The sequence below is a fragment of the Peromyscus eremicus genome, chromosome 4, assembly GCF_949786415.1.
Source record: "Peromyscus eremicus chromosome 4, PerEre_H2_v1, whole genome shotgun sequence".
Classification (NCBI taxonomy): Eukaryota; Metazoa; Chordata; class Mammalia; order Rodentia; family Cricetidae; genus Peromyscus; species Peromyscus eremicus.
In genome coordinates, this window is record NC_081419.1 from 69,307,975 (window position 1) to 69,320,156 (window position 12,182).

At 53.7% G+C, this 12,182-nt stretch overlaps 1 protein-coding gene across 2 annotated transcripts in view; it reads right to left on the bottom strand.

Annotated features, from left to right (window-relative positions):
- Nucleotides 1-12,182, bottom strand: part of Cd82 (CD82 molecule) — a 46,967-nt gene that overhangs the window by 8,185 nt on the left and 26,600 nt on the right. For both annotated transcript variants that reach the window (XM_059260982.1, XM_059260983.1), the window contains exons 3-6: nucleotides 10,152-10,234; nucleotides 6,699-6,771; nucleotides 2,741-2,865; nucleotides 2,562-2,636 (exon numbers count right to left, since the gene is read on the bottom strand). In XM_059260982.1, the coding sequence (XP_059116965.1) occupies nucleotides 2,562-2,636; nucleotides 2,741-2,865; nucleotides 6,699-6,771; nucleotides 10,152-10,214 (336 nt within the window). In that variant the 5' untranslated portion in view covers nucleotides 10,215-10,234. The remainder of the gene's footprint in view (nucleotides 1-2,561; nucleotides 2,637-2,740; nucleotides 2,866-6,698; nucleotides 6,772-10,151; nucleotides 10,235-12,182) is intronic.

The window sequence follows — 12,182 nt, forward strand, 5'->3', positions numbered from 1 at the left end:
CGCCCAGAGGGAGCTGCTGTCATCACCATGAGATGGTGGCTCCACTGGGGGGGAGGGTGGGGGTGGCTCAGACCCCCTGCAGAGGCCACCAGCTTCCTACCTAATTGCATGGCAATGTACCCTGACTGGGTCCCAGAAAAGCCACACAAAGGACAAATGAGTACCTGACCCTACACCCTGCTGGGTAAGGAGTTTCCCTCCCCTAACCATGGCTTCCTGCCTGACATCCAAGTGAGCCTCTTTTCATCTAGTAACTCCACCATTTCCCCTTTTGCCTTGGCCCCCTGGAGGCTCAGGGCTCAGGTCAGCCCTCAGCTGTCCAGGGTCAGAAACAGCAGCTCTGCTTCTCAGCTCAGGCTCCCTTCTCTCTCATTGTGACTGCAGCTGCCCTATGCCCACGCTGTGAGCCATATGCCCATGCTGCGAGCCCTATGCCCACACTGGGAGCCCTATGCCCATGCTTGGAGGCCTATGCCCATGCTGCGAGCCTTATGCCCACTCTGGGAGCCCTATGCCCACGCTGCGAGCCCTATGCCCACACTAGGAGCCCTATGCCCACACTGGGAGCCCTATGCCCACGCTGCGAGCCGTATGCCCATGCTGCGAGCCCTATGCCCACACTGGGAGCCCTATGCCCATGCTTGGAGCCCTATGGCCATGCTGCGAGCCTTATGCCCACTCTGGGAGCCCTATGCCCACTCTGGGAGCCCTATGTCCACTCTGGGAACCCTATGCCCACGCTGGGAGCCTATGCCCACTCTGGGAACCCTATGCCCACGCTGGGAGCCTATGCCCACTCTGGGAACCCTATGCCCATGCTGGGAGCCCTATGCCCACGTTGGGAACCCTATGCCCAGCTTACTTGGGGAAAAGGCTGGGGGTGAATTATAAACCAAAGCAGTAAGGTTTATAATTACTGAGGTAAGGAACCACTGTGGTGAATATTTTATCAGCATAACCACTGAAACCAGAAGGCCTGAATTCCCATCCTGCCTCTGTTGCTCACTAGCTGTGTGAACATGGATAAGTTGCTCAACTTCTCTATGCTTCAGCTCCCACGTCTGAAAATGAGATTCCTCCCCTCTCTGGTCTGCACGGTTTTAAGAAATGAGCAAACGACAAACTGTGTGTGTAGAGCACAGCACCGGGCTCCTTCTCCGTTCTGCAAAACTGAATGCTGAACCAATGTTCTCAGCTCCCAGGAGGGACCTATAACCATGCAAGAAACCCTTGCCCCAGACTGCACAGCAGGAAGAGAGGGAGGCCCCAGGGCTCAGCTGGGCCCCAGTGGGGCCTCTGAAGGGAGTTAGAGAGCATGTGCCTCCCTCATTTCTCCACTGGCGGGATGGAGGCCTGGGTATGACCCTGCCCCTCATGTGGCCTGGCTGGGGACTAGTGACAGCACAGGTGTAACAAGATCACCACTGAGCTTCGTCTGTGGCCTGTGTGGACCCAGCAACAGAGATGCTGGGGTCTGGGTGACTATGACCAGTGTTTTCCCTCAGCATCCACTTCTCCAGACATGGTGGTACACACATTTAATACCAGCATTCAGGAGGCAGAGGCAGATGGATCTCTGAGTTCTGGGACAGCCTGGTCTGACAGTGAGACCCTACCTCAATAAAAAGCATTTGTTTCTCCATCTGTCAGCATGGAAGCTTCTAGATGGTGCCAGTACACACAGCAGGTGCCCAGACCTGAGCACTGGGCAGTCATGATTCCCAACAGCCAGTCTGAAAGCTTTCTCGGGTGGCTTTGCGATCCAGTGCAGGGAGGCCTGCTGAGAAAAGCGATGGCCCTGGCTGGCATTGCCCTCTCTTCTTCTGACCACAGCAGGGCAAATGCTGTGCCTGGCGCTGTGGCAGCCACCTTGTGACCATGAGGTTTCATGCTCCAGAACATCTACCTAGTGGGAGGCTGACCAGTCTCTGAGCTTCTAAATGAGACTTTTGGAGAAGTCAGCAGCCAATGTCCTTTGGGCTTAAGTTACAGTAAGTCTGACTTTCCATCCTGAGAGCTAAACATTTCTTTGCTTTTAAAGGACTAATGTCTGCATTAACAGACTCCTCCCCGGCCTCATCCGTGGCAGAGTGGTAGCGTTGGACACAGACTAAAGTGCTTTCCTGACAAAACGCTCTGCCTGGGTCAGCCGCTCACCCAGCTCTGCACTGGAGGAGTCCTCAGAGCCTCACAGCGTCAGTCCATGTGTACTGACGTACTGACGCTAAGACGGGTGCAGGGAGGCAAGCGGCTAGTCTACGGCCACACAGCAGTCTGAGATTCCGTCACAGGCTCTGGCCCTCCCTCTACTGTCCCACATTCGATCACAGATGCCACCAAGGGGCCTCCTGGGGGCAGAGGCACTGCCGAGGCCAACCCTGGCCCTCCAGTCGGGGAGACAGTTCTGCCTGGCCACTCTCACAGCCTTGGTCACCTAGAGGCGGGCAGTGTCCTTGTGCAGGGGGCTGTCTATGACCTCCTGGGCTGTCTGTGGCAACTGAGTGGCTTCCTGTCTGCCCCACACCCAAGGTACCTGCCTCACGGGAAAGAAGGGCGCTCACCTTGCCAGCGTTGAAGTAGAAGAGGACCCCTACAGTCACCTGCGCAATGAGGATCAGCAGAAGGAAGACGAAGTACTGGGGACAAAGAGGAACGGAGTTAGCTATGGGCCAGGGACGTCCGTCCTCCTCCCAGGAAGAACTCCCCACCTGGAGATCTGGGCCCCAGGGCCTCGACTCACCAGCCCCAGCAGGCAGCGGACCTCATTGACAGCACCAATACAGCCCAGGAGCCCCATGAGCATGGTGATGGCGCCCACACCGATGAAGACATAGGCTCCGACCTGCAGTGAGCTGGACGAGGTTTCTGAAAGAGAAAGGCATCCACCCAGTGAGCCATGAGCCGCAGGGCAAAGGCAGGCCGAGTCCAGGACTACTGCCTGACTCTCAGGAACTGGGGTGGGGGCAGCCATGTTTCTACCCTCTCCTGGTCCTGGGTACAGCTGCATTCCGCTCTCATCCAGCCTAAGGTTATTTTTCTTCCGTATTGTTCTCTACACCTCACACCTGATTTTCCCTGAATCCAGAGACTCTGAAAGCAGAAGGGTGCGGCTGGGGGCTGTATTTCCTGGGAAGCCCCGCATGGCAGGCCTGACATTTGGAGGAGCATGTGGGTCAGGAAGCAGACACCACAGAGGTTCTGTTGAGTGCCCTGAAGACCTGCAGATGCCCATGCTGGTGCAGGGAGAGGCTGGAGGGTGGGAAGATGTTAACTGGGGCAGCAGTCTGGCATGCTTTGTAGGGAGCAGAAGTCAAAGGAGGTGCAGAGGTGAGGTGGGGAAGGGAGTTTGGCATGTCTGGGAAGGCTGTGCCTATGGGGAAAATGGGGACCCACCAGGGAATGGCACTGGGGAGCTGGGCAGACCTCATAAGGGAAGGCAGGGCCTGTGGTCAGAGGATGGAGGGTAGAAGTAACAAGGGACTCTTTCTGTGTTTTGTTTTGACATGGAATCTTCTATGTAGCCCTGGCTGTCCTGGAACTCACTTGTAGACCAGGCTGGCCTCCAACTCACAGAGATTAGCCTGCCTCTGCTGGGATTAAAGGGGTGCCACCATGCCTAGCACAACAGGGGAATTCTTTTTGTTTGTTTTGTTTTCTATATGAGCAAGGTCTTGCTACAGCCTAGGCTTAAACTCCTGATCATTCTGCCTCTGAGCGCTGGCATGCCACCATGCCTGGCTAGAGGAACCTCTGAGACTCAGATTCATACAGGGCCTTGGGGTCAAACTCTGCTGGAGGGACGGAATCCTTCATGTGGTCCTCTAGGGGTGAGGCACAGCCAGGGCCAACTCAGACCCTCCTGCAGGGGTGCCATAGACCTACTTGGTCATTCTCACCGCTTGATCACCAAGGTGCTGGCTGCGGGGTGGGATGGAGTGGGCAATGTCCTTGGAAATAGACGCAGCTGGGTAGCAGAAGGCCCTGTCACCTTAGGTAATATTCCAGAACTCAGGAAAACCCAGGCCCGCCCTCCTTGCTGCTACGGTCCTGGGGAGCTTCTTTGCAGCTCCACTCAGAATCTCCAAGAAGCTTGGGAAAGTCCCCTGGGGTGAGTGGGAACTCCTGGGGTCACAGAGATGGGGAGAGGCCAGCAGCTCCCCAGTCTGGGCTCCAGCAGACGGGCTGGCTGGGACAAGAAGGGTGCCATGCACCAGCTCATGCAGCCCTGAGCAAGGCCCTTGGACTAAAGCCCTTTGCACAAGCCAGCACTGTGGGGGAGGTAGAATTCACACCCAGGTCTCTCTAGGAGCTTCCCTGAGGCTGAGGAAGGCTACGGTACAGGGAGCTGGCCCTGTGAGACGCCAAGACCTGCTCTCCCCACTCAGTCTCCATCTGCCTGAATCTGAGCAGCCTGACTTGATCAACTGACAAGTGTCTATCCCAGGGTGGCCCCTGCCCTGTGTGCAGCGGGAGAGTGTGTCTGCCTCAGCCAGCAGGGGACCAGGGCGGGAGAGAGCAGGCCATACAAACGGAAGGGACTGGGCAGCACCCATTCAGGTGACCAGTCTGCCATAACGCCACAACGGGTGGCAAACCACTTCCTCCTTCCTCCTCTGGAAAATGAGACTTTGTGCTGTGCCTCAGGGTCATAAGGATTAAACCGCATTACACAACCACTCCAAGCACTCCTAAAGCCTTCACATAGAAATGACAGATCCGTTCTGCTGTGCTTGTTGGAGACAGGGTCTCACATAGCTCAGGCTGGCCTCAAACTTCCTCTGAGCCGAGGATAGTCTTGAGCTTCCGTTCCTCCTGCCTCTAACTCCCAAGTGTGGAGACTGCAGCAGTGTGATCTCCACGCCCCACTACAGAAATGAGACTCTAAGGTCTCACAGTCTCACGGGGCACACTGCTATCATTGCTGCTGTGTAGGTGAAGTAGTGCAGAGAACCACACGGCAGATCTGTAATGACTGACACCCTCCCCAACTCCCCCTCCCCGCATCCAGGGTTCCCTCTTAACCATGCCTGCCTGCTTTCTCTTCTGAAGAGCCCACCTTGAGGGTCACGGCAGTCACATGGTGCAAGGGCTAGGGCATGGCTGCCATCCCCACTCCCTTACCGACTATCCGTGTGCCCTCAGGCAGGTTACCCCCTCCTCCTTGTGCTTAGGATTTTTTCCTCTGTAAAAGGGGATGATGGAGGAGAGTGGAGCCCAGTACCAGGGATTCACAGCAAGGGAGTGTCTAGGTGCGGGACAGCTATGTCATATAGCAAATCAGGAGCCCTAGGTCCCATTTTGACACTCCCTTGTAAGTAGGGCCTCTACCAGCCTCAGTTTCCCCAAGTGCCTGGGCTCCTAGATCAGCGTTTCTTTTCTCTGTATTTTGACTTTGATTTTTGGTGTTTTTGTTTTGTGTTTTTTGAAATAAGTTTCACCCTGTAGCCCACGCTGGTCTAGATAGCACAGCAGTCTGCCTGCCCCAGCCTCACAGATCAGTGTTTCTGGGCCCCGGCTGCCTTTGAACCCCTAGAGGCTGTTGTAAACACAGAACAGTAGTAGGTGGGTGTGTGATGGGTGCGACCTGGGCCTGGTATTTACAGAGCTGTGGACAGTCAGAGCCTTTAAGGCTTGATCACACAGGGCAGAATGCAGGCCGGAATGAGGTGGCCTGCAGAACCACCCTGGCACAGTGCCTGCTGGGTGTGGGATGGAGCCAGCAAGCCAGACCAGGTCTAAGGAGAGCTTGTCCCTGTGGGTGGGCATTGGAGTATGGGGTGGGCACAGAAACCCCGCCCAACCCCAACCCAGACACTGACAGCTCACAGCAGGACCATCCCTGCTTTCTACCTCCTGGGGCAAGGCCCGGCCCTGGGAACCTAGGCAACAGGTGCAGACCCTCCGCTCTGTGTCCCAGCCAGGTTCTGTCTCGTTAAGTCAAACGGCTGCGGACTGGCCAGAGTCCAATCCAGCTGCTTGGGACAGCTGCTGAAAGTGAAGAGGGCCCGAGCCTGCCACTCACTGGGGAATGGCTGGCACAGAGTGCTCCTGGCATGCTCCACCCTTCCCCACCCAGAACTGGGACGGGCCAACACAGCCAGTCATGAGGGCCTCCTAAGGGAGGAGGCAGGAGGTTAGGCACTGTGTCCTCGGCCAACCCAGGCTGGTCACCTCTACTTCTGAAGAACAGAAGGAGCCTTGCGTGGAGGCTCACCCCATCCTGGGCTGCATTCAGGACCAGAGCTCGTGGGTTGGGTCTTGCAAATCTCCATCAGGAGTTGTGTGAACTTCAGTCAGTGTCTTAACGGCTCTGTCCCTTCACTCCTCCGGTGGGAACAGAACAGGGCTATTGGGACTGGGACTCTGTATGCACCTGACTGTCTGCCATTTCTGGCTCTTTCCTACGGCTCTCTGAAGTGGGACGCGACTGCAGCCTACATTTCACTGTGCAGTCAAACACAGGGACAAAGGATGTGAGAGGCTTTTCTGAGGGTGAAGAGAATGAGTTCCTCCACCCCCAGCCCAGTCACCCAGGGATCTGCAGACAATGGTGGCTTTGTCTGTGAGCAGGAATTTGTCCTGGACCCTGGCAAGGGCCCCTGTGCAGCAACAGGAGCTGGCCACATCCCTGAGGGTGGCTGTATACATATGTCCCTCCCCTCAAGGGCAGGCTGTCTGTGGGGCAGGGGGTGTCTTACGCAGGACAGAAATGAAGCTGTTCTTGTCTGCAAGGATCCACACTCCAAAGCCCAGGATCACGGCACCCAGGATCTGCAAGCAGAGGGGCAGTCAGTGGAAGCCCAGAACAGGTAGGTCAGAAAGCTGCCCCTGAGGCCCAAACAAGGGAAGGAAGGGTAGGAGGATGCATAGGTGTTACCTCCACCCTGAGAAAGGCCAGGGTATGCCCTCTGTCACACACACACACACACACACACACACACTGATCCCACTGGTACCCTTCTTCCTATACACTGAAGTTTCCAGAAAAAAAAAAAAGGCACACCAAGTTCAAGTGCCTCAAATTTAATTAAGGAATAAGAACTGTGGTTGTGGAGAGTTGAATGTCACAGGTTGAGAGTAAATTACTCTGTTGTCTTTAGTCCTCTAAATCGCCATTTGTTGCACACTTTGTGTATGGCCTACCATCCTTGTGACTTTTAGGGAAATCTCTTTGGAACATATAAACACTAACTTCCACCAATCCAAACACTAAGAATGTCATCAGATAGCATCGGAAGCCTACAACAGAGATCCTCCTCCCATGATTCGCTGTAACCCACCTACCAGATGTTTCTACCAATGTATTTGAAAAGTTCTCTGAGCTCACTTCATGTCAGCCGGCCCTGCCTGGCTCCCCAGGCTGCCAATCAGCACCCTCAAAGTTCTATGTACAGGAGCCCTGAATATCCAACCTGACTGGATGAGAGGTGGGCCAACCTTGGGCACCATGGCCTTCCCGTGAGTCTACCTCAAACAACTTAAAGAAGATGTTTCCAAGTGTAAAGGAAGAAATGGATTTGAGTGAAGTCTGGACATCTGTCCTAGTCAGCACTGTCAACTTGACACAATCTAGAGTCACCTGAAAGGAAAGCTCCACTGGAGGAATTGCCTAGATCAAATTGGCCTGTGGGCACATATGTGGGGCTTGGTCATTAATTGATGCAGGAGAGTTCTGCCCACGGTGGGCAGCACCATTCCCCAGGCAGTGTATAAGAAAGCTAGCTGAGCATGACCCTGTGAGTGAGCCAGCAAGCAGCATTTCTCTGTGGTTTCTGTTTCAGGTTCTTGCCTTGAGTTTGTGCCCCGAATCCCCTCAATGATGGACTGTGACCTAGAAGTGTAAGGTGAAATAACCCTTTCCCCTCCTACACTGCTTTTGGTCATAGTGTTTATCATAAAGCAAACTAGTACCCCATCCTAATACAGCATGCTCCACATAGTGACCACAGCTGCTCATCTAGATCTAATTGTGAATATTCTAGAAAACCTCTATATGAATATACATCAAGTCAGAGCTTGTTTTCGTATCATTCAATAAGATAAATAAAAATCCTCAGATTCTTTTTTTAAAATGTGCTTTAGTTTATTACTTTCTTTATTCTCTTACAAGAAAAACCTCCTGAGGGGTTGGGAAGATGGTTCAGTGGGTAGGTGAGCTTGCCCTGTGAGGACCTGAGTTCAAATCCCCAACACCCACATAAAAATCTATGCATGCTGTGAATGCTCTGAATGCATGCTGTAGCCCCTGTATGGGGAGCAGTGATAGGCAGATCATGCTAGCCAGGCAGCACAGCAGAAACTAAGCTTTTATTCAGTAAGGGACCCTCTCTCCCCAGCCACATGTGACCACAGTCTGGCTGACCTTCCCTTTCCTTTTGGCCTGGTCCTTTATGGTTAGTATCTAGCACTCTACCAACCAAGCAGCAACCCCAGCCTCACCCCCATACTCTAAATCACCTCTAGACGGCCTGTGATCATTGACACTCCTGGGAAATGCTATACACACAGTGGCCATATTGCAATGTCTAGGGAATAGTGAGCAGGAGTGGTCTGCACGTGCTCAGTAAGGAGACAGCATTTTGGAGATATTCTTGAACTGTCATGGGCGGAAGTCACAAACTCAGCATCTGTGGCCCTGTGCTAGAGGAGTGATGGGAAGGAGTGCATAAACGCTCTCTCTGCCTCCCTCTCCTGCCTGGGGAAATGAGCACCTAGGCCAACGCACAGGCCGTTAGCACCTGCCAAGCCGGCTCTCTGGCCTCTGGTTCATGAGTCAGCCTAGAGAAGCACAGAGGAGAGACCCAGGCCAACCCACCCAGCCTTCTCTCATTTTCTACGAGCTCATGGACCTTTTTCACTGTCTCTCCCAAACTGTATAGAAGGCAGAAAAGAGAAAAAATACCTATGCCCTTTATCCCAGATACTGAAAACCTCACCAATATGAACCCTGACGCCTTTTTCTAGTTTCCAAGGCCTGAGATAGAGCAGTACCATGCTGGCCGTACCCTGTCGTCCCTCTCACCTGGTGTCCATAAGACCAACTGCTCTGTCTGCCTATGCACTTGTTCCCTAGGAGCCAGCTGGGAGGGATCCACCTGCCAGGCTGGGAAGAGCAGCACCCACACTGTTTATACCCAGCACAGGTGGGTTCTGGGACAATGCCCTCATTGCAGGCCCTGAGGCCTAGAGGGAGGGACCAGCTGGCCTACTGGAACCTACAGTGGAACATGCCAGGACAGCCCACCTGTGTGTGCATACATGTATGAATGTGTACCAGGGACATTCCTGTAAGTACCATGTACTGGGATAAAGTTTTGAAGGGGAATTTAGAATGATTCTTTGTGAATATTCCAAAGTTTCCATAATCTTTGCACTTATAACATGAAATTTCCCCCTATAAGTAACTCATTTATACTTCAGAAAAACTCCAACACAAGCAGGCAGGGGCTTATCCTTCGCCTCTCAAAGGTAGGACTCTAGACATTATAAAACATAAAACCCGGCTGCGGCAAGTACCTGCTGTATATGATCTGTGTCCTACAACTATTTAGGGTAAACCAGTATGGAGAAGCCACAGCCCCAGTAGCACTCTGGGGCCGTGAAAGCCCCTTCAGGCTGCTCACACTCCCATCCCACACAAGCATACACACACACACACAAGCACACACTCATGTGCATCCACTCACGCACACATGTGCACATCATGGGTCTGGCAGCACCAAGGCAGGACTGTTGGTTCCAGGCCAGAGGGGAAGCCCGGGGCCCCAGGAAAACCAGCTCCAGATGTGCTACGGAACTCACATTTGAGCGGGCCTGTGGTGGGGGATGTAGTGGGTCTATGGGGGTGGGGTGGGGAAAGGATGTCCCCTGTGGCCTCTGGGAGTTCAAGATGGGGTGTTGGGGGCCTGCTCAACTGGAGCTGTAATGGGCATCAGGTGAGGGGAGGGGAAGGAGAGCAACCAGCCAGAGATACTGGGGGGCTTTCTTCTGCCACTCTGCTTAGAGGGAGAGGATGTGTCAGGCAGAGGTCACTCCATTTCACCATCACCGATTCTCTTAGGGACAGTGTCCTGGGACCCACAAGCCACATCCCACCTAATACCTGGCCAGAGGCTTGAGAGGGCTGGATACCCTGGGAGTCGCATACTTACAAAGAACAGCAAGTTGAAGAGGAAGAGGAAGTACTTGGTGACTTTGATGCAGGCTGCCCCCATCCTGCAGCTTCTGGAGCTCCCTGGAGAGAGAGGAAAGGGGAGCAGGTGATGGAGGCAGACTAGAGCCCGGTGGAGGGACAGCAGGGCAGAGAGCCGGCTCCATCATCCCCAGACGCAGTCATCTCAGCCCACTCACAACGGAGCAGCTAGCACTGTGCCTGCTTTACATGATGCTGGGGCTCAGAGAGGTTGGATGCCTAGCCCAAAGTCACACAGCTAAAAAGTGTGAGTCTCTGGTCCAGAGAGATGTTACTACACAGGGCAGAGAGGGCTTCACCTCCATACATCAGGCTTTAGGACTCACCTCGGGAGACACTAGCAGAAGTTACAAGGCCAAGAAATTAGCAAGTGACTGACAGACCAGAATGAGACCTAGGGCTAGCTCCCCAGCTTGGTGTGCCTTTCTACGACCAAGGCTGGGGATTTCCGGATGCTGAGGCTGGAAGCTGGAAGGGTCTTGGCTTCTCAACAAAGGGAATAAATATATGTCACAAAATATCCAACAAACGCAGAGAAACACAAATGTCAGCCACAGATTCTTACTCTCACAGCCCCATAGCAACTAACATCATCTCAAACAGCTACTTCTTGTATGTGCTTTGTAGCAAAACTGTGTTGTGCCAGGGAGAGGGTTTTGCATAATCTCTACAAAACATTTGCCCAAAACACAAAACCACACAATCTTACATGTCTCCTAGGAATCTACTATTGATCAGTACTTATTCATATTCGGGGGTTATACGTTCTTTCTGAAAATTCACGTGTAGGTAGCATTTTCAGAATCTGGTTCTGGGGGTTGGTTACAAGCCAGGCCCCAGGAAAATGATTCAAAAATTCCCATGCTGCTGCATTGAAACCCCTAGTCCATGGAGAACATGGTCGGTAATCTACCCTGGGACGCTCAGGTTGTTTCCTAGTGTTCACAACGGTCACCCTGAATAACACAAGCTGCACTTCTGAAGTGACAGAAGCCAGCATAAGGCACCATGCCTCTCCAAAGCAAAACCCCCAACTCCTTGGGAACTAGAGGATTCAGGAGAGGCATGAAGTTGGCTTCCCTCTCCTCCCCAAGGCCAGGCAGGTCCTATGGGATGCTGGGAGCCATCGACAAGCAGCTGGGCGTGGACAGCTGGGCTGGAACAGCTGCATGGGTAGGGCCAGGCTAGGGTATGGGGCAGCACAGACCTGACTGTTCCTGCAGTCCTGGGGAGGGGAACCCAGGGCAGAAGGGAGCAGAGGCTGTTCATACCCAGCCTCCTCTGAATCTACACATCCATCCACGCACGGGTCCCCACTCTTTTCTGAACACATTCACACTCTATCCTCCTTGCTGAGTAGAGCCCCACTTCTACCCTGTACACTTCCAGAGACTGGAGATGGGGCTGGGCTAAGGGAAAGGCATGCAGCCTCCCATGAGGACCCCTTCAGCCTGTGACAGCTCAGTTAAGAGAAGGTTTAGATGCCCTTTTGAAAGAGTGGCCTTAGAAACTGCTTGCAGCAACGCCATCCGGGGAAAGGAAAGACTGCCCAAGGGTGGTGATCTCCCTATCCCGGGTGGTGTGCAAGTAGTGGGAATTAATGCTCATAGGGACTCAAGGACTACATGGGGAGATGAGAGGAAATGGCTGTTCCAGTCTACCAAGATGTCAGGTCTAGGTGTGAGAACTGCAGAACGGCAGGGACCTTCTATTTGGGGGCACTTCCAGTCTCAGCAGTTCCAAACACTGTCTCCCTCAGAGGGAAAACAAACCTTGCCTGCATCAGAGAGCTGGAGATAGAGATGTCACAGCCCAGGCCTGGCCCAGGGAAGGTCTGCCTGGACACCACAGGGGCAGATATTGTTCCCCCTCCCCGGGGCCTCCAAGGACAGCCTACGACCCCCACAGACTACCATAAACTCCAGGATAAACAGTCCAAGACGAAAGTTATGTCCGGGAACTAGGAGCTGTTCTCGCCTATCAGGTGACT